At 37.1% G+C, this 26,745-nt stretch overlaps 1 protein-coding gene across 50 annotated transcripts in view; it reads left to right on the forward strand.

Moving 5' to 3' along the window:
- Window positions 1-26,745, forward strand: part of plekha7a (pleckstrin homology domain containing, family A member 7a) — a 205,598-nt gene that overhangs the window by 158,615 nt on the left and 20,238 nt on the right. For 29 of the 50 annotated variants that reach the window (XR_012393785.1, XM_068214833.2, XM_073929526.1 and 26 more), the window contains 8 exons: window positions 15,686-15,739; window positions 18,693-18,776; window positions 21,801-21,869; window positions 22,238-22,318; window positions 22,430-22,579; window positions 24,098-24,199; window positions 26,053-26,161; window positions 26,451-26,614. Coding sequence is in view for 49 of the 50 variants with exons in the window: in XM_068214833.2 (XP_068070934.1) it covers window positions 15,686-15,739; window positions 18,693-18,776; window positions 21,801-21,869; window positions 22,238-22,318; window positions 22,430-22,579; window positions 24,098-24,199; window positions 26,053-26,161; window positions 26,451-26,614 (813 nt within the window). In the remaining variant the exon portion in view is untranslated. The remainder of the gene's footprint in view (window positions 1-15,685; window positions 15,740-18,692; window positions 18,777-21,800; window positions 21,870-22,237; window positions 22,319-22,429; window positions 22,580-24,097; window positions 24,200-26,052; window positions 26,162-26,450; window positions 26,615-26,745) is intronic. The other 21 variants (XM_073929532.1, XM_068214823.1, XM_068214828.2 and 18 more) reach the window with 1 other exon arrangement.

The following is a 26,745-nucleotide window of genomic DNA, read 5'->3' on the forward strand; positions in this document are numbered from 1 at the left end:
TAGACACTGGAACCTTTTTAAAAGATATGAGTGCTTAGTTATTAGATATGAGCAGGGCCAGACAGAATCTGCGGACATTTGGTATTCATGCACAGGATTTTGTACAAAATCTGCAAATTTATGTGGATTTTTTAGGGGCAAGTATAGTAAGAAAAACATGAAACTTATTAACTTTTAATTTAGGTTTTCAATGCAAATGCAATTATATCCACTTGTTTTATTTTATTCTTTTTATTTTTTATTCTATAGGCAATAAGAACAGTAAGAGGTTAAGGAGAAAATAATTAAAACGATTTATTGCAATACTCATTTTGTTTTACTTTAAAGCCAAGAAAAGTACATTACTTCCTAGTGTATTGTATAAAAAAATTAACACTGAAATCTCACAGCTGCTGGTTGCCCATGTACAAACTGGGGAACACATAAAATCCTACATTTAAAAAAAACAACATACATGTGATGTTAATAAAGATAAATTGGCCATTTCAAATAAACATATTTGTACTTAAAGAGCCCATATTATACATAAAATAGGGTCATATCTTGGTTGTAAGGGTCTCCAACAACAGTTTAATATGCATGCAAGGTCAAAAAACACTTTCATGGTCTTATAATCTGCATTTATTTTTACCTAATTATCCCAGCGACTCCTGTATGAATCGTCCAGTGATACATTTGTTCCCAAACCCCTCCTTAGCGCGAAGCTAATCTGCGCTGATTGGACCGATGACAGTCTGTCGCGATTGGTCGACTGCGTTCAGTGAGAGATTCAGTGAGAGCTAATCAGCAATATAAAAGTAATAACAGTTCATACACACTCGATAGTGTAGGCGTGGATTTTAGCTGCCAGGGGGTCAATGTAAATACAGACTATGGACTTGAAAATACAGATGTCTATCTATTTTATTGAGCAAAAACTCCAAAAACTGTCGAGGAGATCTTGTAGCTTGTCTCACTCTGCTCTTTTCACAGGCACACACACACGCACACACAGACACACACACTACTCCTCCTCCTCCTCCACTGAGCTCCGTAAACAAAGCAGCATGCGTCGCGTTTTAAACGTGGCTTTGCACCCGATATGAGAATAAAGCGAGTTAACCTGATACAGTACACTCGGTTACAAGTAACAAATCACAACTAAATACATTTGCAAGCTAGAGTAAACAAGCAACTTTTGTACTTACACTTGAGAAATGGAGGAAGAAACCCATCTTGACGTCCATCAGTAAGTTACTCTTTACTGATCCTTCCTTTAACAAACGCCGATGAAGTATTCTTTGTAGCATGTAGTTTCCAAAAGTTTCCAGTAGTTTCCAACTGCTTGGCTATAATGCTGAGGTTTCATCTTTGGGTAGAGACTCAATAATATCCATCTGCAGTGTGACTTCAATCGACCGGCATGTTTGTGTGTGTGTGTTTGTGTGTGTGTGTGTGTGTGTGTGTGTGTCTGGGTTTCTATGTCAGAGGGCGGGGCCGCAGGTTTGAAATCTCCTGGGTTTGCGCGTGCACGTGAATAACTTGGTTTCGTTCGTACGTCATGGCGAAACACCTAATGACTCGGTATCAAGGCGACTCATTTAAAGCACTATGAGTCGACTCTTTTATAGATGAATCAACAGTTTTAAACACTGTACAATAACAGATTTAAGCCTTAGCTGGATACTTCACTTCACTTAGAGCTGTGTTACACACTACATGGAAGGGCATTTTCAAAAACCCATAATATGGGCTCTTTAAGTAAACATGAATAAACCATCATAATTATCTCGGTGCTGAAAAAATGTGAGACTGTAGTCCAGGGCTGTATGTGACACTGTAGTTGGCGGCCCGCAGGCTTTGTCCAAATAGTGTAACAAAGACATAAAAATAAATTTAGTTCAGTCGAAAAACGTCCGCTATAGCTGTGAAGTGTTGTGCGTCTGTTCAATTCAGTATGAGCTGCACCATAGTCACCATAAGCGAGTGAACAGCTGAAAACATTTGGATGTGTTTTATAGGCCCCGTTTACACTAGTGCGTTTTAGTTTTAAAACGGCGTTGTAGAATGAAAACGATCCGCGTCCACACTCGCGTTTTACCCAGCGTTTCTGAACAGCTCTCCGTCCACACCAAAACGCTGAAAACGCACATCACGTGACCACACACACACTCTCGGGCAAGCGCTCCAGCATTTCTACCCAGATGAGAGCTCTGCTTGTCGGACTGCTTATCACGCATCTCCCGCTGGATCTAATCTCACTATATTTGCTAAACGTGATATTTCATTCATGTTGTTGTCTTTATCTAACGACATAGGCCAATTCCCTGACGTTGGTCATTGGAATCTATTAAGTTACTTGTTCACAGGTAACATGTTTTGGTTAAGCGCAAAGATAAGTTAATGATTAATCCAGGTACATTGACTGATCGCTTGCCTTTATTTCCTACAATGTATAAACTTATTGTATGTTATACTTTTATAATTATCGATTATTAAAACTGCTATTCAGCAAAAGAGAGGGTGCGTTTCGTATTTTCACTGAAATTGAAAGGAGGCAGGTGTTATCGGCTCCGTTTAGTTATAAATATGCACACAGTGAAGATGACGCTTATATATGCAGCACGGCGCCTCAACATTTCTGCTGTCTGTTAAGTTGCTAATATTAAAAAGAAAATAGGCAGTTCCTTAAATCATGTTTACTTTTTATTGTTGAGAAAGTGAAACAACGTAGCGAAGGTGATGTGAATGAAGTTATAATGTACACTGTTCCCTGTGAAGATTTACCCGTGTCCTCGGTATGTTTTCCATATCAAACTGAGAAGGGGGAGACTGCAGCCTTGATCAAAACTTGCGAAGTCTTAACTTACAAGAAGAGGATGCGAGACTGAACTGTGTGTGGGCTACTTAATATTCAGGAAAAGCCCCAATCAGAGAGGCGAACGTTTGCAGCCCCGCCTCCGTTTTCAGATGTCTCCGTCTTTCCCCATCCACACTGAGACGGAGCAGCAGCGTTTTAAAATGAAAACGGCCTTTCCAGCGTTTTCAAAAAGCTCCGTTTTCGGCGCTCGAGAACTCCGGCGTAGTGTGGACGGATGGCGTAACCGTAGCAAAACTTATGCGTTTTCAAACTAAAACGCACTAGTGTAAACGGGGCCATAGAAAATGCCTTTGGTACAATGCACTGTAATCATTAATAGGGATGCAACAATTTGCTGATTTCACTATTTACTGCGCTTTAATTCGTCACAGTTAATTAATTGTAAAGGCTTCTCTTAGCCGCATTTCTGTTGTACGGAAAAGTTATGACAAGTTGCCAACTGTGCACTAGCTTAAAGTTTGTACACCAAGGCTAATAACCAAGCACACCGGATTAACTATAGCAGTGACTGTTTCCCTATCACATCTTTTCTGCTTGCAAGTTTGTTATTTCTAATGTAAGAATGACAATATGCGTGCACAAGCCGAACAATGCACTTGCCTCTGTCCAGGTGCACGCAGTAGAAAACATCTCACAGTGAGAGTTGTGCGTGCCTTTTAGTGCAATGTCAAGCGCCCCATAACTTTAGAGCATAGTGATTGGATATTTTCTCGCAGGGAGGAGTGTCCTTACCTCAACTCATGGACTTACAGACACACACAGTCAATTTGGGGAGATATAAAACGCACATACATTATTTAAACGCAAAACCAAGAAAACCGCAATTAACAAGCGCATATTGAACCGTGGAAGTCGTACCAAACGGTTCAATATTATATTGAGAACCATGGCATCCCTATTGTGTGTGTGTATATATATATATCAGTTTGGTCAGTTTTCAAAAAAGTAAGTTGGAACAATTGGATATAGCAATCTGAGTCGGACCAGCTTGGAGGTTTGTTGTTAGTTTGGTTTATGTAGCTTGAACGGTTTAGGAGGAGATGTATATAGAAATTAAGGCTGATTTATACTTCTGCTTCAAGCGCACATGTATGCTACGCTGCAGCCTACGCGTGTACGCATAGCCCCTCGCTGTTGCTGCTGGAGATATTGACGCGCACCTCTTAAATAATGTAACATGTACGCGTAGCGCAAACTCTGTGATTGGTCGGCTTGGTAGCACTGACGAGTGTGGGCGGAGGTGAGAGCCGTGCGAGCATGATGCAGTGAATGTTTACTAGAGGTGTGAACCTATACTGGTCTCACGGTTCGGTTCAGTTACCATTATAATGCCATCGATTCGGTTCAATTCGATATCTCGGTGCATCACGGTGCATTGACGATGCTTTCCATACACTGTGTTATATTTTGGGGGGAGGCTATAACAAGCTGTCTGTATAAACACACAGACACACAGCACCACACTGTCTCTCATTCACACATATACACAAACATAGACAGCAACAAACAAACAATCACACACACACACACACACACACACACACAAAAACACACACACACATCCGGCTAATTACATATTGCGAGGGCTTAAACAGAGCAGTGGTCGTAATGTCGAGCGAAAAAAAAAGAAAAAGACAGCTGTGAAACAACCAGCTTTGTCTTTTTGTAGGAAACACACTTAAGATCTTTTTAGGGTAAGAGGTTTTTGAGTTATTGCTGTCTATAACTGAATGTGTCAGAAATTTTGAAAACAAAACCAACTTAACCATGCTTATTAAATACCTGCGCTCACCTCCCTCGCGACAGAGTACATATGAGATAAATGACGTCAGTACATAATAACTGGTTATGATTATTACTGAATGGATACCGAATTGTCTGTGTCTGCATCGCGGTGCACTGAAGAAACAATAAATTTTGACACCCCTAGTGTTTTCAAGTGTGAAGGAGCTCTGGATAGAGACTGCTGTTTTGTGTTTACCTTATGATTAAAGTTGTTGCATATCCGCCAGTTCCCACCTTAAAATGAGCAAATTTGAGCCACTTACTTAAATTAAGAAAGCGTTCAAAAAAAAAAACACCAGCCGAGAAACTCGACACAGAGAAACATAAACACCCACTGCCAACTAGCGTTTCGGAAGTGTGTTGCAGAGCAACAGAAACAGTGCGCAGGAGTATAAATGCACGGCCACGCGCAAGACCTGCGCCTTGGGTCACACCGATCCCTTGAGGCTAAAGTATATACCAGGCTTAAGTCTCAGAAGAAAAAAAAAGAATTTTAAGGCCCAATCCCAATTCTATTTTGTACCCCTACCCCTTCCCCATGGCCCTTAAGCCTAAATGAGAAGGGCTTCAAATTTTACCCCGAAGAAATGGGACAACACTACAGCACCTGCACCTGTCATCGCGATCTCTTGCTTCATATATAATCTGACAAACGTGACCACTGTAGTTATTCCAGTTGTGTTATTTTTTGGTATTTATTTTCAGGAAATCACTGAAGGTATATATTATGTTATCATAATGATATAATGAGGCAATAAGATCGTAAATATACTGTGCATTTACACAGTGGCCATATTCATCTATGTAAACGCTCAAAAAACAACATTAACATTATAGTAGACACTGTTAAAAGCTCATTCCCAGCTGCTAGACTTCTCTGACAGGGTATTAGAGCGTCTTTGAGTGACACGGGAATGTGCAAAATGATGGGTACGGGTAAGGGAAAAATGGGTAGAATCGAGATTCGGCCTAAGTTTATGTAGTATAACAGTATAACAGTATGTTGGCTTCCTCACCATAATAAATCGCTAAACCACTCAATGAAAACGGGTCATTATGCAGTATAGTAGAATTTATTCATTAGATACTAGTATATGTTGTAATTATTACTAGTTACAGTTCTAATCTTACTGGTCACAACCACATTTTTACCCATCCTATTTAAGATTAGTCTAAATGGCTGTTTGATTACAGTTTATTTGAAAACAAAATCTGCTTTATTTCAAGGTGTCCTTGTTACAGTTTTACTATTTATTTGACTACTGAGTAACATGATTGAATTACTTGTACTTAATAATGATGTAGTTTTCCAGTAATGGGTTGCAGCTGGAAGGGCATCCGCTGTGTGAAACATGTGCTGAATAAGTTAGCGGTTCATTCCATTGGTGCAACCCTAGATTAATAAAGGGACTAAGCTGAAAAGAAAATGAATAAATAATACTGATGCACTTTTAAAAATGTATGTTTAATAGGTACTAGTATCTAATGAAAGAGCACTTGTATCTACATTTTAACTGGTATCTAATGAATCTTTTCAATGAATAAGATGATAGCACCTAAATTGTGCACTGGCTAGTTAATATGTACTTGTAATTAATGAAAAATAGTTGCTTGAATATAAATATTAGTAATTTTTGTGGATTTAATGTTAAAATGGCTTGCTATACGCTATAGATTCTGTGGCATTTTTACATGATGCTTCTTGTCTAGCATGGCATGTCATGCTAAGGGCTGTATCTGGCTGTCCCACCACTGGTATGATTTGTATATGTAACTCATCTGAGGCATTATGCATACTACATGAGTATGTTTTACTGTTGCACCAAAGCTTGAGAATTAAAAAAGAAATCAGTGTTTGCTTTGCATGAAATAGGTGTATGCTGGAGTCTGTGGTCTCCTTTAAACCTTGTCTGAAGTTTTGGCTTGATCAGCAAATTAGACATACTTTTTTGTTAATGATAATTAATAGTTATGGAATTAATTCTTTGGTTTCAAGGGGTGAGTTAAACAAACATCCTTTCACATGTAAATTATTTTCTTTATTTGTATTTACGTTTTTTCTGTGAAGGAATATATGAAAACATTTCTAAAACAACTGATTTATTTGAGAAATATCAATTCTGTAATATAAGTTGATGTATTTTGGCTTGAGTTTTTGAAAACCAGAACTATTTGCTGTCAACGTTATTCTATAAAGTATACAGTATATTTTCTTTTTATTTGACAAAATTTTGCTTCTCAAATAAATACACAACATTTTCTCCAAAGTATGGGGTTAGTAAGATTTTAATTTGATTAAAGGGTAAATTTACAAGCTATGAAATTGATAAAAAAGTGCAGGAGAGACTAATACCCTAGTTTCAAAAGCTGAAGCTTAGTCCTAGACTAAAATGTAAGTCTAAAAATAAACGTGTACCCACTAATTCTAAAATATTTTAATAGCTTTGTTTTGTCATAAGATGGACACCAGTAATGTTTTGTTTTTCCAAGACACATTCACGAAAAAATTACTTACAATGTTATAATTGAATGGTGGTCTAATCTTGTCTTAGTGCAAGCCCTGTCTGAAACCCAGCCATAATGTTTATTTATATAATATAATATAATATAATATAATATAATATAATATAATATAATATAGTGTAATGTAATATAATATAATATAATATAATTTAGTGTAATATAATGTAATGTAATATAATATAATATAATTAATATAATATAAGTTTATTTCCCACGAAATCAGCATACTGTATAATAAAGATTTGTTGTAAGGGTCATGTACACTCAGTGGTGTAAAGTAACAAATTACAAATTCTCAAAGCTAGTTTTTTTTCAGGATCTGTAATTTACTAAGTAGTTTCATAATTGTGTACTTTACTTTCCCATGAGTACATTTTTAGTGCAGAATCTGTACTTTTACTTCGCTACTTTTCTTCAATCTGCACTCACTACTTTATTTTTTCACGTCTATGGGGATTAGAAAAATCAGTCCTGTGATTCCTGTCCATTTAAATTACACATAGAAGGTAAATCGCATCATAAGGAACTGCCTCAAGACATGGACGATTTATAATTGCAACTGTTTGGAAGCTTTAAAATTGTCCAAAATCTTTACACACATTGAGCCAAAGATTAGATGAATGTCACTGCTGAGAAGATTACGGATGTTTACTGTACACTGTAAACAAAAAATCAGTAATTTTAAGGTTTATTTCGGTCTGGGGTGCTGGAAAAAAATGTAAAATAACGGCTATTAAATAACAGAAATTTACTGTATTTAACCCGTTACCGCTAATGGGCGGGGGATGGGGGGGTATACAGAGTCCAAACAGCCTATAACACGCTGTCTGTATAAACACACATACACTCACACACACACACACACACACGGCACCAAGCATGCCAAGCAAGTGACACACACAGAGCGCAACATCACACTCTCTCATTCACACACAAACACACACACATAGCACAAAACTTTCTCTCTCATTTGCGCACACACACCCACACACAGACATCAACAAACAAGCTAAATGCAGCATCACGCTGTTTCATTCACACACGTATGTGTGCTCGCTCGCTCGGGAGTCGCGGGAGCGATATTTTTAGACCGCCCGCTCCCGTCCAAAAAAACACCAGTTACCGACCGCTCCCACGGTTTTTTTGAAATTTATTCCCACAGCGAAAGAAATCTGGTCGGGTCCCGTGGCTACCGCGGTACTGCCCCGGGAATGCAGACCTCTATTTTGGTCAGCTGACATCACAACCTAAATCTAACCAATTATTAACATCTTAAGTACTTTTGAGTACTCTTGAAAAGGTCTACTTTTTACCCATACTTTGATCAATGGTACTTTTTTAGAGTTTGATTCTTCTGTAGTCTTTTCACCACTGTGTGCACTGAAGACTAAAATAAATAAAAAAATCTTGCTTTGTTATCACAGAAATACATTTTGCTTTTAAAGATTTGAGTCAAAACTAGACAGTAAAGTTCGTCGAGACAAACTTTGAGGCTGGCTTGACAAAGCCTGTTGGTAATAGTTTATTTAGTTTAAAAACAGTTTGAAAAAGTATAAGTAGCATGTTATTAGCATGATTCTAGCATGAATTAGCATGATACTACCATGGATTAGCATGTTATTAGCATGGGATGTAGTACAAATTAGCATTTTATTAGCATGATTCTAGTATAAATTAGCATGTTATTAGCATGCTTCTAGCATGAATTAGCATGTTACTAGCATGATTCTAGAATAAATTAGCATGTCACTAGCATGATTCTAGTATGAATTAGCATGCTACTAGAATGATTCTAGCATGAATTAGCATGTTACTAGCATGATTCTAGCATGAATTAGCATGTTACTAGTATGATTCTACCATGAATTAGCATGTTACTAGCATGATTCTAGCATGCATTAGCATGTTACTAGCATGATTCTAGTATGAATTAGCCTGTTACTAGCATGAATCTAGTATGAATTAGCAGGTTATTAGCATGATTCTAGCATGAATTAGCATGATTCTAGTATGAATTAGCATGTTACTAGAATGATTCTAGCATGAATTAGCATGTTACTTGCATGATTCTAGCATGAATTAGCATGTTATTAGCATGATTATAGTATGAATTAGCATGTTACTAGCATGAATCTAGCGTGAATTAGCCTGTTATTAGCATGATTTTAGCATGCATTAGCATGATTCTAGTATGAATTAGCATGTTATTAGCATGATTCTAGTATGAATTAGCATGTTATTAGCATGATTGTAGTATGAATTAGCATGTTACTAGCATGATTCTAGTATGAATTAGCATGTCACATAGCATGCTTAGGTGGTTGCTAGGGTATTCTGAGTGGTTGCTAAGTCGTTGCTAGGCAGTTGCTAGGGTGTCCTGAGTGGTTGCTAGGTGGCTGCTAAGATGTTGCTAGAGTGTTGCTAGGTGGTTGCTATGGTGTTCTGAGTGGTTGCTAGGTTGTTGCTAGGCAGTTGCTAGGGTGCTCTGATTGGTTGCTAGGTGGTTGCTAAGGTCTTGCTAGGCGGTTGCTAGGGTGTTCTAAGTGGTTGCTAGGTTGTTGCTAAGGTGTTGATAGGTGGTTGCTAGGGTGTTCTGAGTGGTTGCTAGGTGGTTGCTAAGGTGTTGCTAGGGGGTTGTTAAGGAGTCCTAAGTGGTTGCTAGGTGGTTGCTAAGGTGTTGCTAGGTGGTTGCTAGGGTGTTCTGAGTGGTTGCTAAGGCGTTGCTAGGCGGTTGCTAGGGTGTCCTGAGTGGTTGCTAGGTGGTTGCTAAGGTGTTGCTAGGTGGTTGCTAGGGTGTCCTGAGTGGTTGCTTGGTGGTTGCTAAGGCGTTGCTAGGCGGTTGCTAGGGTGTTCTGACTGGTTGCTAGGTGGTTGCTAAGGTGTTGCTAGGCGGTTGATAAGGTGTCCCAAGTGGTTGCTAGGTGGTTGCTAAGGTGTTGCTATGTGGTTGCTAGGGTATTCTGAGTGGTTGCTAAGGCGTTGCTAGGCCGTTGCTATGGTGTCCTGAGTGGTCGCTAGGCCCTTACTAAGGCATTACTAGGCCGTTGCTAGGTGGTTGCTAGGCGGTTGCTAGGGTAATTTGGGTGGTTGCTAGGCAGTTGCTAGGGTACCCTGGTTGGTTACTAGGCAAGCCTTACATACATGCTTGATAAAACATTTATACTTAGTAAGCATTTCTAGCAAGTTACAGTACTTGGCTAGTCAATATTAGCATGTAGCTAATCACTGCTAGCATGTGTAGCATATAGGAAGTTCCGTTTGCTAGCATGAGTCAAACGAGCCAATCTCCAAGTCTCTACGATGTTCTGATGCTGGGATATAGCTGTTGATGAATGGTTGCTAGGGTACTCTGTTTTGTTGCTATGGGCAAGGTTACAGAGTGAACTTGAATGTGGTTGGCTGTCTAAGTCAAATGAACCAACCCCCATGTCTCTATGACACTGCTATGCAAAGATATGCATCTTGGCCTATTTCAATGAAAGTCTATGGAATCAATTTGGGGGCGTGGCTTGTGAGCTTCATTATCATATTGAGATGCTCATTGGTTGTCTGAGTCAGATGAGCCATCCCCCAAGTCAATAGGACACTGCTAAGCAAAGATATGCATGTAGGCCAGTTATTAACATGAGTCTAGTATGAATTAGCATGTTACTAGCATGATTCTAGTACAAATTAGCATATCATTAGCATGTTTCCAGTATGAGTTAGCATGTCATTAGCATGATTAGCATATGAGTAGCATGTTGCTAGCATGATTGGCATGTCATTAGCATGTTAGAATTATAAGCATTTAATAGCACAGCTAATTACAGTCTATAGGACAGTTGCTAGGGTGCAGTATGTGGTAGTTAGGGGTGTGGCTAGAAAGTTAAAAGGCCATCAGTGATTGGCTGCTGGCTAGACTCAGTTAAATGAGCTCAGCCATTAGTCTGTATGACAGTCTGATGCTGAGTTATGAGCTCACAAAGTTTGATCCCATGTAAAGTCAATGAGAGTCTTTTGTAATGGAAGTCTACGGGACAGTTGCTAGGGTGCAGTATGTGGTAGTTAGGGGTGTGGCTAGAAAGTTGAAAGCTCATCAGTTATTGGCAGTTTGGTAGTCTGAGTTAAATGAGCTCAGCCATTAGTCTCTATGACAGTCTGATGCAGAGTTATGAGCTCACAAAGTTTGATCCCATGTTAAGTCAATGATAGTCTTTTGAATGGAAGTCTACGGGACAGTTGCTAGGGTGCAGTATGTGGTAGTTAGGGGAGTGGCTAGAAAGTTAAAAGCTCATCAGTTAATGGCAGATTGGTAGTCGGAGTTAAATGAGCTCAGCCATTAGTCTCTATGACAGTCTGATGCAGAGTTATGAGCTCACAAAGTTTGATCCCATGTTAAGTCAATGAGAGTCTTTTGAATAGAAGTCTATGGGACAGTTACTAGGGTCCAAAGGTGGTTGCTAGGGCGTGGCTAGAAAGTTTAAAGGTGATCAGTCATTGGCAGTTTGATAGTCTGAGTTAAATGAGCCCAGTTAGAAGTATGTGTGACAGTCTGACGCAGAGTTATGAGCTCACAAAGTTTGATCCAATGTTAAGCCTATGGGATTTTTCCGACAGTCCCGGGACATTTTTCGGAAAACCGAAAGTCGGATCAGTCTGAGGAGATATAGCAACACGAGTCAGAATAGTTTGGAGGTCTGGAGCAAGTTTGGTGGTAATAGCTCAAAAGCTCTAGGAGGAGATAGAGTTAGAAATTTAGTCTCAGAAGATTAATAAAAAAAAAAAAAATAATAATAACTAGACAGTAAAGTTCGTCGAGACAAACTTTGAGGCTGGCTTGACAAAGCCTGTTGGTAATAGTTTATTTAGTTTAAAAACAGTTTGAAAAAGTATAAGTAGCATGTTATTAGCATGATTCTAGCATGAATTAGCATGATACTACCATGGATTAGCATGTTATTAGCATGAGTGTAGTACAAATTAGCATTTTATTAGCATGATTCTAGTATAAATTAGCATGTTATTAACATGCTTTTAGCATGAATTAGCATGTTACTAGCATGATTCTAGAATAAATTAGCATGTCATTAGCATGATTCTAGTATGAATTAGCATGCTACTAGAATGATTCTAGCATGAATTAGCATGTTACTAGCATGATTCTAGCATGAATTAGCATGTTACTAGTATGATTCTAGCATGAATTAGCATGTTACTAGCATGATTCTAGCATGCATTAGCATGTTACTAGCATGATTCTAGTATGAATTAGCCTGTTACTAGCATGATTCTAGTATGAATTAGCAGGTTACTAGCATGATTCTAGCATGAATTAGCATGATTCTAGTATGAATTAGCATGTTACTAGAATGATTCTAGCATGAATTAGCATGTTACTCGCATGATTCTAGCATGAATTAGCATGTTATTAGCATGATTATAGTATGAATTAGCATGTTACTAGCATGAATCTAGCGTGAATTAGCCTGTTATTAGCAAGATTCTAGCATGCATTAGCATGTTACTAGCATGATTCTAGTATGAATTAGCATGTTATTAGCATGTTTCTAGTATGAATTAGCATGTTATTAGCATGATTGTAGTATGAATTAGCATGTTACTAGCATGATTCTAGTATGAATTAGCATGTCACATAGCATGCTTAGGTGGTTGCTAGGGTATTCTGAGTGGTTGCTAAGTCGTTGCTACGCAGTTGCTAGGGTGTCCTGAGTGGTTGCTAGGTGGCTGCTAAGATGTTGCTAGGGTGTTGCTAGGTGGTTGCTATGGTGTTCTGAGTGGTTGCTAGGTTGTTGCTAGGCAGTTGCTAGGGTGCTCTGATTGGTTGCTAGGTGGTTGCTAAGGTCTTGCTAGGTAGTTGCTAGGGTGTTCCGAGTGGTTGCTAAGGTGTTGCTAGGCGGTTGCTAGGGTGTTCTAAGTGGTTGCTAGGTTGTTGCTAAGGTGTTGCTAGGTGGTTGCTAGGGTGTTCTGAGTGGTTGCTAGGTGGTTGCTAAGGTGTTGCTAGGTGGTTGCTAAGGAGTCCTAAGTGGTTGCTAGGTGGTTGCTAAGGTGTTGCTAGGTGGTTGCTAGGGTGTTCTGAGTGGTTGCTATGGCGTTGCTAGGCGGTTGCTAGGGTGTCCTGAGTGGTTGCTAGGTGGTTGCTAAGGTGTTGCTAGGTGGTTGCTATGGTGTCCTGAGTGGTTGCTTGGTGGTTGCTAAGGCGTTGCTAGGTGGTTGCTAGGGTGTTCTGACTGGTTGCTAGGTGGTTGCTAAGGTGTTGCTAGGCGGTTGATAAGGTGTCCCAAGTGGTTGCTAAGGTGTTGCTATGTGGTTGCTAGGGTATTCTGAGTGGTTGCTAAGGCGTTGCTAGGCCGTTGCTAGGGTGTCCTGAGTGGTCGCTAAGCCCTTACTAAGGCATTACTAGGCAGTTGCTAGGTGGTTGCTAGGCGGTTGCTAGGGTAATTTGGGTGGTTGCTAGGCAGTTGCTAGGGTACCCTGGTTGGTTACTAGGCAAGCCTTACATACATGCTTGATAAAACATTTATACTTAGTAAGCATTTCTAGCAAGTTACAGTACTTGGCTAGTCAATATTAGCATGTAGCTAATCACTGCTAGCATGTGTAGCATTTAGGAAGTTCCGTTTGCTAGCATGAGTCAAACGAGCCAATCTCCAAGTCTCTACGATGTTCTGATGCTGAGATATAGCTGTTGATGAATGGTTGCTAGGGTACTCTGTTTTGTTGTTATGGGCGAGGTTACAGAGTGCACTTGAATGTGGTTGGCTGTCTAAGTCAAATGAACCAACCCCCATGTCTCTATGACACTGCTATGCAAAGATATGCATCTTGGCCTATTTTAATGGAAGTCTATGGAATCAATTTGGGGGCGTGGCTTGTGAGCTTCATTATCATATTGAGATGCTCATTGGTTGTCTGAGTCAGATGAGCCATCCCCCAAGTCAATAGGACACTGCTAAGCAAAGATATGCATGTAGGCCAGTTATTAACATGAGTCTAGTATGAATTAGCATGTTACTAGCATGATTCTTGTACAAATTAGCATGTCATTAGCATGTTTCCAGTATGAGTTAGCATGTCATTAGCATGATTAGCATATGAGTAGCATGTTGCTAGCATGATTGGCATGTCATTAGCATGTTAGAATTATAAGCATTCGATAGCACACCTAATTACATTCTATAGGACAGTTGCTAGGGTGCAGTATGTGGTAGTTAGGGGTGTGGCTAGAAAGTTAAAAGCTCATCAGTTATTGGCAGTTTGGTAGTCTGAGTTAAATGAGCTCAGCCATTAGTCTGTATGACAGTCAGATGCAGAGTTAAGAGCTCAAAAAGTTTGATCCCATGTTAAGTCAATGAGAGTCTTTTGTAATGGAAGTCTACGGGACAGTTGCTAGGGTGAAGTATGTGGTAGTTAGGGGTGTGGCTAGAAAGTTAAAAGCTCATCAGTTATTGGCAGGTTGGTAGTCTGAGTTAAATGAGCTCAGCCATTAGTCTGTATGACAGTCTGATGTAGAGTTATGAGCTCACAAAGTTTGATCCCATGTTAAGTCAATGAGAGTCTTTTGAATGGAAGTCTACGGGACAGTTGCTAGGGTGCAGTATGTGGTAGTTAGGGGAGTGGCTAGAAAGTTAAAAGCTCATCAGTTATTGGCAGTTTGGTAGTCGGAGTTAAATGAGCTCAGCCATTAGTCTGTAGCACAGTCTGATGCAGAGTTATGAGCTCATAAAGTTTGATCCCATTTTAAGTCAATGAGAGTCTTTTGAATAGAAGTCTATGGGACAGTTACTAGGGTCCAAAAGTGGTTGCTAGGGCGTGGCTAGAAAGTTTAAAGGTGATCAGTCATTGGCAGTTTGATAGTTTGAGTTAAATGAGCCCAGTTAGAAGTCTGTGTGACAGTCTGACGCAGAGTTATGAGCTCACAAAGTTTGATCCAATGTTAAGCCTATGGGATTTTTCCGACAGTCCCGGGACGTTTTTCGGAAAACCGAAAGTCGGATCAGTCTGAGGAGATATAGCAACACGAGTCAGAATAGTTTGGAGGTCTGGAGCAAGTTTGGTGGTAATAGCTCAAAAGCTCTAGGAGGAGATAGAGTTAGAAATTTAGTCTCAGAAGATTAATAAAAAAAAAAATAAAAATAATAATAAGTTTAAATAGCATTTCAGTAGTCTGGCTTTGACAAGCCAGCCTAATAAGTTTAAATAGCATTTCAGTAGTCTGGCTTTGACAAGCCAGCCTAATTATGAATTTAAGTCATTACAGTCCAATATGGCTGTTTTTACCTTATTTTTAAGAGACTTTTATAACATTTTGAAATACATCTTGCTCACCCCTAACTATTTTTTTAAACAGCAATTATTGCATGGAAACAGCATGCAACAAAGAGAGTCTGTAATATCAAGACAACATACTGGATCTGGTATATCAAGTGCATAACTATTGCTTTAATGCTTACGCAATGTTTTAGACTGATGTCTAATAAAGAGTTACCACTGAAATCTGTCTCCTACTGCTTACAGGCTGATGATACATACATGCACTTGAAGAAGGACCTGGAATATTTAGATCTGAAGGTGGGACCTCTCCTTTTCTGTTACTCTTTTTCTGTCATACCTTCATCTAAAAATCTAAAAATGTGTTTAACTAACACACTAACGCAGCACAGAAAGCTCACTTAGGGCAAGGAATCAAGAAATGAATTATGGCAAATACTGTTTTTTTAGTATGTACTTATTAATGGTTAAGATTGTGTCATAGACAGTAAATATACACTCACCGGCTACTTTATTTGGCATATCTTGCTAGTACTTTGTTCAGAGGTCTTCAACACTACTAGCTACAACTAGCTGCTTGTCCCCATCATTGTCAAATCAAAATAAAATAAAAAACATCCAAAAGGTGACCTATAATTTATCCAGTCAGGTTAAACATAAACAGGTGCAGGACGTGGTCTAATTTAAAAATTACATTGGCGGTAAACTGTAAAGCTTTTTTTATTAAATAAATAATTTTTTTAAATTTTAAAATGTATAGATATGATTACAATGTAACAGACTAACACAATCAACAGATCAAAACTAGGAGTTTAATGTCACAAGGTTTAAAGTTTTGAGAAGGAAGAGGCCGTCTTCAGTCGGTTTGTGTCGTGATATAAAACTGTAGTTTATTATGTGAATCTGCACAGGGACCCTGGCTCTGTAGTAGCGCAGTGCCAGAGTACAGGGTCAAGGTCCATTGTTTTCAGTATTGTAATTTATCTTATTGCTAAATACAGTTGGATATAATCAAATCCTCCATATCCATTTCATGAAAAAAAAAACATTCAAACATGTTGTGCAATTCTGTGATAGTTCTAAAGATATTAGGCTGCAAGTTTAATCTCGTATTACTATGAAGATTTTTTCTCAAATTCGTACAAGTTTAATGTACGAATTTGAGAAATATGTATAAAATATTACTGCAAGTTTATTTCTGCAATATTTCAACTTTATTCTGGCAATCTGTTTACTTTATTAATTTCACTTTCATTTTTAATGTGGCACTAAGGCATCACTATACACCAGCCATAAAAAACATTTCATTATCAAACTGCATGCTTAACTTTGTGTGCCTATATAATATATATATTTATATATTTTTGTAATATATATTTATATTATTAATAATATATAGTTTATAAGTTATATATATATATACTGTAGTTGAAGTCAGAATTAAAGTCAGTCCCCCTTTGATCTTTTTTTTTCTTCTTTTTAAAATATTTTCCAAATGATGTTTAACAGAGCAAGGACATTTTCACAGTATGTCTGATAATGTTTTTTTCTTCTGGAGAAAGTCTTAATTGTTTTATTTTGGCTAGAATAAAAGTTAAGATTAAAAACCTTTTTAAGGTCAAAATTATTAGCCATTTTAAGTTTTTTTTTATTTTTTGCTAGTCTATATATATATATATATATATATATATATATATATATATATATATATATATATATATATATATATATATATATAGAACATTCAGTACATAAATGAAGAGTTTAGATACAAAAACCTCTAAATGTCGTTTCTTGTGTGTATGTTCAGTAACATCACATTTATGGCAAAGAATAAGTACTTTTCCTGGTCTTTTAAGTGAAATATCTCAACATAAACAAAGGAGGCTGAGAAAAAATTTTCATTTTCAATGGAAATTTCAGACAGCACTTAGAGGTTTTCGCATCTGAATATATATTATAGTTAAATGATACTTAAATTGTAGGCTGTTTTCCATTACATGGTATGGCCTGTTGGAGGGAGATTCAAAAACTTGAAGGGTCCTAAAATATGCCAGGAAATGCCATCATTGGCAGCCTAAACTATTGATACAAGGAAATTTGTATACAGTACATGCTTTAAAGTTTGCTGTCCTAAATCTTCTATCTTGTATATCTTTGCAATTCCGCACTTACTGTAGATATCTCAACCAGTCTAACCATTCTCTTCTGACCTCTATATTCAACAACACATTTTTCCCCCACAGAATTGCTAACTAGACATTTTTTTTCCAGATCATTTTCTGTAAACCCTTGAGATGTCTGTACATGAAATTCCCAGTATATCAGTCAGCAGTTTCTGAAATACTCTTGTACCAAAGGGTTTAATTAAATCACTTTCTTCCTCACTCTAAAGCTTAGTTTAAATTTCTAAGTTTTCTAAATTTCTAAGCAAATCTAAGCTTTTAAATGCTTTAAAGGTTTAGTTCAGCCAATAAAAGAGAATTTAGTTATTAATTCTCGTTTCAACCCCCTGAGACTTCTTTTTAATCTCTGAAACACAAATAAATAAATTGTAGATGAGCTTTCTCAACCTCCATAGACAGAAATTGTCTGGAAAAAAAACAAAACCTTGTAAAATCTAAACATATTGTTAAAATAATCCATTTGACTTTAGTGGTTCAAACACACAAAGCTCCAAGACCACTTTTGTAGGCAAAATAAAAGCTTTAAAAACATCTTGTTTGCTAATGTCTTTGGTGTGTGTTTAGTAAGGGCAAAACAATGCTTCTGAGTTGTTTTTACAGTTTGTTTGTTTTTTTGCCACACAAATCATGTTTTTGGAGCTTCATATGATTATAGTTGAACCACTGAAGTCAACATGTTACTGTTACTGAAGTAACATGATAATGTTTTGGTTCCTTTTCTGGACTTTGAACATCTCTGAACCGTTGCTGTCTATGAGAACTCTGGGATTTTCTCTAAAATATCTTCATTTGTGTTCTGAAGATGAATGAATCTTGACATTATCTCATGGCATTAGAACAACATGACAGTTAGTAATTAGTAATAACAGAATTTTCATTTTTGGGGTGAACTAACCCTTTAAGTTACTTCCATGTGACTGGCTAATAAGATATTCAATTTTAAAAACAGTTTTTAAGCATAGGTGTACCTAAAAAAGTGGCCGGCGAGTGCATACAGTCTCAGAATGTTACTGATAATAGTAATGATCCAGTGGAAAGGTGTAACTGTCTATCTCCGTTTGCTACAGATGAAAAGTGTAGAGCCATTGATCCACATGGTTCACAGTGTGTTACAAACCTGCAGTGCGGGGGGTTTGAGACCACTCTGGAACGTAAGCACTACCAGCATCCAGAGTGTCCACATTCCCATTGCTTTATGCGGTGCATATAGCTTTGTGTTGACACAAGCCTGGCACCTGCACGCCTGTCTGCCCTGCCTTTTGTGAGTGGTGTTGTGCTATGAGTGTGTGGGGTTGATGAGTTAATGAGACGGCAGGTCTGGACAGGACGGGCAAGATCAGTGCATGTGCAGGGAATGAGCCACATTTAGCCAGCAGTCTCCAATTCATTCAGTTATTTTTGTTTGTTTGTTTGTTTGTTTGTTTGTTTGTTTGTTTGTTTGTTTGTTTTTTAGTAAATCAATAAATCTCATAAATATGGTTTTAAGCAGGGGTTTCTAGATCTGTATGTTTTTCCAGTAAAAAAAAATCAGCTTTCGGTGATATTGGTGTTATTGAAGCTACATTTATGGAGGCGTTTACACAACTTTGCATACATTTTGACTGTACATTCACATTATCATTTTTGGATCCTTAAAACTCAAACTTTTTAAACACTTTGATTTAGATTAATGCTATTAACTACTGGCTTATTTCCTGCCTGTTATTAAGATATTTATTGTTCATTAGAAATTATATAGTATGTTCTTAGTCTGCATCCCTAATCCTACCCAAAACCAACTTCTACATTACTATTAAACTATTAAAAAACAGCTAATTATTAGTTTGTTAAACTAGTAGTGGTAGTTAATGGTTTGTTAATACCGTGAATTGTGACCTAAACTAAAGTGTTACCAAAACTTAACTTAATCATCTTAATGTAAATTGCACATGTGCAAAATTGTGTAAATTGTAACACCATACGCATGTATATCACATGTTCAGTTTTAAGGCATGCACTATTTGACTATGAAAATAACAATGGAGGATTATTTATTTATTTTTTGCCTTTCAAAAACATAACAATTTGGGCCAAACTCAATCCAAACATAATCTTGCATAGACTGACTGAGACATGTCAGATATACAGGAAATCAAAATAAAACCATAAAATTACACAAAACCAACCAACAAACACAATTTATAAAATAACTTAACAAAAAAGACCAACATACTGTGCAGACATCAAACAGAATCTTTGTAAGGAGTTAAATACAACCATATTTTTTAAAACAAATCATACAATTGTTTAGCTTTCTCACCAGTCATTAGTTTTAAAGCTTCTACAGATGGCAAACTCCTTTTTAAAGACAGTCAATTGAGGAGCTGTTTGCTTAATTAACAGTAATTACGGTTTGTTTAAACAATTTGCAGTTATCCTCTTTGCTGTCCAAATGTACTCCAAATTAGGAATACAGAATTTGTGCAGACTTGTGGTGTTTCTTGACAAAATAACATCGCCACCTACTGGCTGGGATTGTGCAATTAAACTTATTTAGTCATTTTCACAGATCCATGTGAATATTGTTTAACTCTGTAAGCACATGTAAGCATTCCTTTAATACTTTGTGAAACTATTCTCTTAACAACTTACTAGCTTCACTACATGCTACTCACAAATTCTAATTACAACGAAAGTAAGGGGGCAATTTTTATTATATATTGTATATTTTTATTATATATTTCAGATAATGAATTGTACAGTAGCTAAAATAGAAATATTTTTAGGCAGCAAAATCAAACAAATTAGGCTAATATAGAAACAACAATTTACTTTCTGTTCACTGCCATTAAAATCATATATTTAAAATTAATATCTAATTCAGCAATGTTGGGGTAGATTTGTAAAAAGGGATGGTAAATAAATTAATGAATAATAATTCAAATGACCTAGGTTTTCTAATAAAAAGTGTTCTTTTGTAAACTTTGAACAGCTTAAAAAGCATAATTCTTAATAAATTAAGCAACACAACTGTTTATAATAATAATAATAATAATAATAATAATAATAATGATGATGATGATGATGATGATAATTCTGTACATTTCTATAGCACTGTTCTAGACACTCAAAGCGCTTTACACAATGGGGAGGATCTCCTTATCAATACCAGTGTGCAGCATCCACTTAGATGATTGGTGGAGAGGAGACAGAGTGATGAAGCCAATTATGATAAGGGGGGCCATGATGAACAGAGGCCAGTGGGCAAATTTGGCCAGGATGCCAGGTTTAAACCCCTACTCTTAATTTTTCAAAGGACATCCCGGGAGCTTAACGACCACAGAAAGTCAGGACCTTAGTTAAACATCTCATCTGAAAGACGGCGTTTACTAAGCAGTATAGAGTCCTCTTCAGTATAGAGTCACACAAACCACAGGTTGAGCCCCCTCTGTTGGCCTCACTAAGAGCACTTTCGGCCGTAACCATAGCTTTCCCATATGGTCTCCCTTCCAGGTACTGACTGTTAATAGCAATAAATGTTTACTAAGGAAGAAATCACTATGTTCTAATTATTTCTGAAGACTGGAGCAAAGAGGAATATATATTACATTCTACATTATGCCAAAATGTTCAGTAATATTTAACAATATTAGCATTTTCAGTGTAGCTTTGTAATATATCAAATAAATGTGGCTTTGATGAATGTATCAACGAAATGTAATAAATTTACAAAAATATCAACTAAAGATTCATTTAAATGAATCAACATAAGTAAATACATATCTGCACTTTATGAGAGAGAAACATTCAAGTTTTGTTTTTGTTTGTTATTTTGCTACTGGAAAATGCAGTCATGTTGTTGCATTTCTATTTTAAATCCAATTCTTTGCTGTCCAGAGCTTGGGTTTCTTTTATGAGTTATCCATGCAGCGTTTTTCTCGAGTGGCTTTTTTTTAGACATCACATTTCTGTCCCACAGCTGTGTTCGTGAAACACCATTCTGCCATTGTGCTTCCAGAAAGCTTCAGCTCCAACATGTGTGCTTCAGAAATGAAGAAAAGTGTCTCAAAGCTTCACAGTGGCTTTCAATACAGTGCCCATTGTACAGTGTTGGTTTTGCTTGGCTTGTGTTTAATAGAGATGTGTTCATTGTGTGGAGCATTAAAACAACATAGCATTTTTAAACTGTTTATTAGGTGAGTGGGACGGAGGCTCTGAAAGGACGGCCAGCAAAGCCTGTGAAGGTGGCAGAAAGTGATGTAGACGTGAGTATAAATTGAGTATAAATAGTGTAAATCACATAAGGGCCTTGCATTATAATTGGCACCGTTAATAAATATGAGCAAAAATGTCTTTTGTTCTTTTTCTCTTAAATTATTAACAAAAAAAACTGTTTTTGGGTAAGAGCAGACTTTTTTTGTTCAATGTGGATCCTCATATGTAGTATTCTGTTCCTTGTCATCCACTTATAAAAAAAATTAAAAAATGTTACATATCAATGGGAATATAAATCCAAAATATTGTCCTCATATTAATTAATAGGGGTGCCAATAATTGCGGAAGCCACTATATCTTGTGTAGCTATGTACAAAATGACCAATTTCTGGTTCATAATATGATGTTTTTGTTGAAGGTGACACTGAGTCGATTGTGTGAACAGGATAAAATACTACAAGAGCTTGAGTTCAGACTCAGTGGACTAAAGGATGATAAGGTGAGGCAAGACCTGTACAGCATTTGTTTTGGTCTTAGTATGATACTGTAGGTGTGTGTGTCAGTGTGTGTTTTTATTTATTTATTTTATGTTTTATTTTTTCATTTCCAGGACAAGCTTGAGTCTGTTCTGGACGTGTCTCACCAGCAGATGGAGCAGTATAAGGATCAGCCATCTCACACTGACAAGATTGCCTATCAGCAGAGACTTCTTCAGGAGGACCTGGTGCATATTAGAGCAGACATTTCTAGAGTATCAACGGTGTGTGTTTATCTGATGTATTTGTTTGAAATCAGTACAGTTGAAGTCAGAATTATTAGCTCCCCTGTTTATTTTTTCAACACATTTCTAAACATAATATTTTAATAACTCATTTCTAATAACTGATTTATTTTATCTTTGCCATGATGGCAGTAAATAATATTGTACTAGAATTTTTTCAAGACACTTCTATACAGCTTAAAGTGACATTTAAAGGCTTAACTAGGTTAATTGGGTTAACTAGTCAGGTTAGTGTAATTAGGCAAGTTATTGTATAGCGATAGTTTGTTCTGTAGACTATCAAAAAAAATTAGCTTAAAGGGGCTAATAAATTTGTCCTTAGAATGGTGTTTAAAAAATTAAAAACTGTTTTTATTCTTGCTGAAATAGAACAAATAAGACTTTCTCCAGAAGAAAAAATATTATCAGATATACTGTGAAATTTCCTTGCTCTGTTAATCATCATTTGGGAAATAAAAAAATCAAAAAAAATCAGAGGGCTTACGGTGATTTGCTATAAAATAATTTTTTTTAAAAATCAGTGCTGATTTTTTATCCTAATATTAATGTATAATGGTGTATATATGCACACAAATTTGTAATTTTCAGTGAGTCAGCCAAATTGCTTCTGGCAAAATGTCACGTCATTATAAACTCGTCAAGTTTAAAATCAGATTTCTTTAAAAATCAGTGATCTTCTCTGCCTGATAGATGCATGATAAAAAGTGGGTGTCAGACCGGACAAGAAGCACTGCATTAAATTCCATTTTTCAATGCCATGTCTTTAAAATTAATTTTACCCCAATATTTTTAATAGAGTTTTTGCGCTTGCGTTTATTTGTTCTTTCATCTAGTTAACAATTGAACAACTAAATGAATGCTTAAGTCTGTTTAACTGAATGTATTTTAATTACATCACAAGATTGATGCTGTAAAAGGAACCCTATGAAATTGATATTTAAAAAAAAAACACTGCTGTGTGTGCATATACCCCATTTAAATAAATTCTTATTTTATGAGTTCTCTGAAATACTGGTTAACAATTAATATGTGACTCTGGACCACAATATTGTACAGTTTTGTTTTTAACAATGGCCATAAAATAAAGCATTGTATAAGTCAAAATGATCCTTTTTTTTCTTTTATGCTAAAACTTGTTAGAATATTAAGTAAAGATCTTTCATGAAGACAGTGTAAATTTCAAAACATAGATCAAACCTTTAGATTTTTGATTAGTAAAATGCATTTCTAAGCACTTAATTTAGACAACTTTTCCAAGTATTTAGAATTTTTTGATCCCTTAGATTTTCAAATATCTGTTTCTCAGCCAAATATTGTCCCCTCATAATAAGGGATACATGAATTGAATGGCAAAACAGTTGACAATTGTGACTGGTTTTGTGGTCCAATGTCACATATAACTATATACTGTACCATAATAAAACGTATCATTTTTATTTGTCAGTGAATGTTTTATTGGTGTGGATAACTCTTTAATTGTGAATATCAATTGTTCAGGAGATGGAGAGAGCGTGGGATGACTACAGCAGAATGGAGCAGTCAGTGGAGCAGCTGAGGGACGTCCTGCAGACTCAGATGACTCTCTGCACATCACCTCAGGTCTTTCTTTGTATTTATTACTCATTTTTTTCATTATCCCTTTTATTTGATTAGTTGTTTAATTAGATTTTTTTTAATGATTCAATACAAAGTGACACAGTTGTTAGCACTGTTGCTTCACAGCAAAAAGTTCGCTGCTTCGAGTCCTGACTGAGCCATTTGGCATTTATGTATAAAGTTTGCATGTTCTCCCTGTGTTTGCGTGGGTTTCCTCCCGGTGCTCCGGTTTCCCCCAATATCCAAAGACATGCGCTATATGTGAATTGGTAAACAAAATTGGCCGTAGTGTATGAGTGTGTAAATGCATGTGTGTATAGGTGTTTCTCAGTACTGGGTTGCGACTGGAAGGGCATCTTCTGCATAAAACATATGCTGGAATAGTTGGCGGTTAATTCCGCTGTGGTGACCACTGCTACATAAGGGACTAAGCCAAAGGAAAATGAATCAATGAATGTTAATATTTGGTCACAATTAGCTAGAATTGGTTCAATGTAGTGTCATTGATATTATATTATAGCGTATAATATAGATGCTATTATAGTATATAATATAGTGCATAGGCTACACGGTGGTGCAGTAGGTAGTGCTGTCACTTCACAGCAAGAAGATCACTGGTTCAAGCCTCGGTTGCGTCAGTTGACATTTCTGTGTGGAGTTTGCATGTTCTCCCCTTGTTCGCGTAGGTTTCCTCTGGGTGCTCCGGTTTCCCCTACAAATCCAAAGACATGCGGTACAGGTGAATTGGGTAAGATAAAATTGCCCGTAGTGTATGTGTGTGAATGAGTGTGTATGGGTGTTTCCCAGTGATGGGTTGCAATTGGAAGGACATCTGCTGCATAAAACATGTGCTGGATAAGTTGGCGGTTCATTGGGCTGGGGCTTGCAGATTAATAATAGGACTAAGCCAAAAATAAAATGACAGATTGAAAGAATGAATGACTGACTGACTGACTGACTGACTGACTGACTGAATGAATATAGTGTATAGTAGTATAGTATAATATTATATGTTAATTTCATTTGTAAATTTTTTTAATCATTTTTGTTTTTACCTCTTTATTGTTTAAAAAAAAGTGTTCATCTTTTCATTACATTATTTAGTTTTAGTCACTTTGGTACTTCAGTTTAAATGAAAGAAACTTTAGAAATGTTGCCTTGAAACAATTCACAAGCTATTTGTACTCATAATTTGTAACTTCTCCTCACTTTTTTTCCTGACATCTGTGATGACACAATTGTAGCAAGTAGCAACGACAAACAGAAAAGATCAAATCAGTTCTTGATTTCTGAAAATCAAATCCTGCTCTACATTTGCTTGTTTGATTTACACAGATACTGTATAGATCATTCACAACCAAGATTATCACAACTTCCACAACTTTTCCAGAATAGTTCATTCATTCATTCATTCATTCATTCATTCATTTTCTTTTCGGCTTAATTCCTTTAATAATCTGGGGTTGCCACAGTGGAATGAACATCCAACTTATCCAGCATATGTTTTACATAGTGGATGCCTTTCTAGCTGCAACCCATCACTGGGAAACACAGTCATTCAAACACATACACTACGGACAATTTTAGCTTACCCAAATTACCTGTACCACATGCCTTTGGACTTGTGGGGAAAAACGGAACATCAGGAGAAAACCCACACGAACATGGGGAGAACATGCAAACTCCACAGCTGAGGCTCGAACCAGTGACCTTCTAGCTGTGAGGCAATTGTCCTACCCACTGCACCACCGTTACCCCTCCAGAATATTTAATTTCTTTTAATGTTCATTTAATTTCAAGTATGCTATGGTTAAGTATTTGTAAATGCTTTTAAATTTGATTGTCTGTGTTCGTAGGAGAAAAATCAGTTAAAGAGAGAGCTCTGGAGGATCGAGGACGTGATGACTGGACTCAGCTCCACCAAAGAAACCTTCAAAATCACAGTAGACTCAGTCAAGAACCCAGGTAAAATGACACTAGATCATTGGTGTCCAAACCCGGTCTTGGAAGGCCCAAATCCTGCAAAGTTTAGTTCCAACCTCAGTTAAACACACCTGAAGCAGCTAATAAAGCTCTTTCTAGGTATACTAGAAACTTTCAGGCAGGTGTGTTTAGGTTGGAGCTAAACTATGCAGGACACCACCCTTCTAGGACCGAGTTTGGACACCCCTGCACTAGATAGACAGCATTAAATACAACATTAAATACAACATTGCTATATAAGCCTTGCCTGCTTCTGTTTAATTGCATCCAGAGAGAAAACTTGTGCCTTCAGTGATCGAGTCGACAGTGCCTTCTCGGTGCATGACCCCATCCGCAGCTGAGGTGCGGTCACCCCAACGCAGCCTGACCTCCAGTCCACTACCACTGCCGTTGGACAATGAAGACCTGCGGAACCGGCATCCTGTTCCAAATTGGGTAAGATCCGCTGTGCTGCAGCAGTTCCTGAAATAACTGCATCCTAAAGCACTGTTCACATTGCACGATTTCTATTAAAAGTCACTGTGTCAGATTATGGAATTTTGTCTAAATAAAATGGTACATGTTGT

Source organism: Danio rerio, chromosome 18 (genome assembly GCF_049306965.1).
Source record: "Danio rerio strain Tuebingen ecotype United States chromosome 18, GRCz12tu, whole genome shotgun sequence".
In the NCBI taxonomy this organism is placed as follows: domain Eukaryota; kingdom Metazoa; phylum Chordata; class Actinopteri; order Cypriniformes; family Danionidae; genus Danio; species Danio rerio.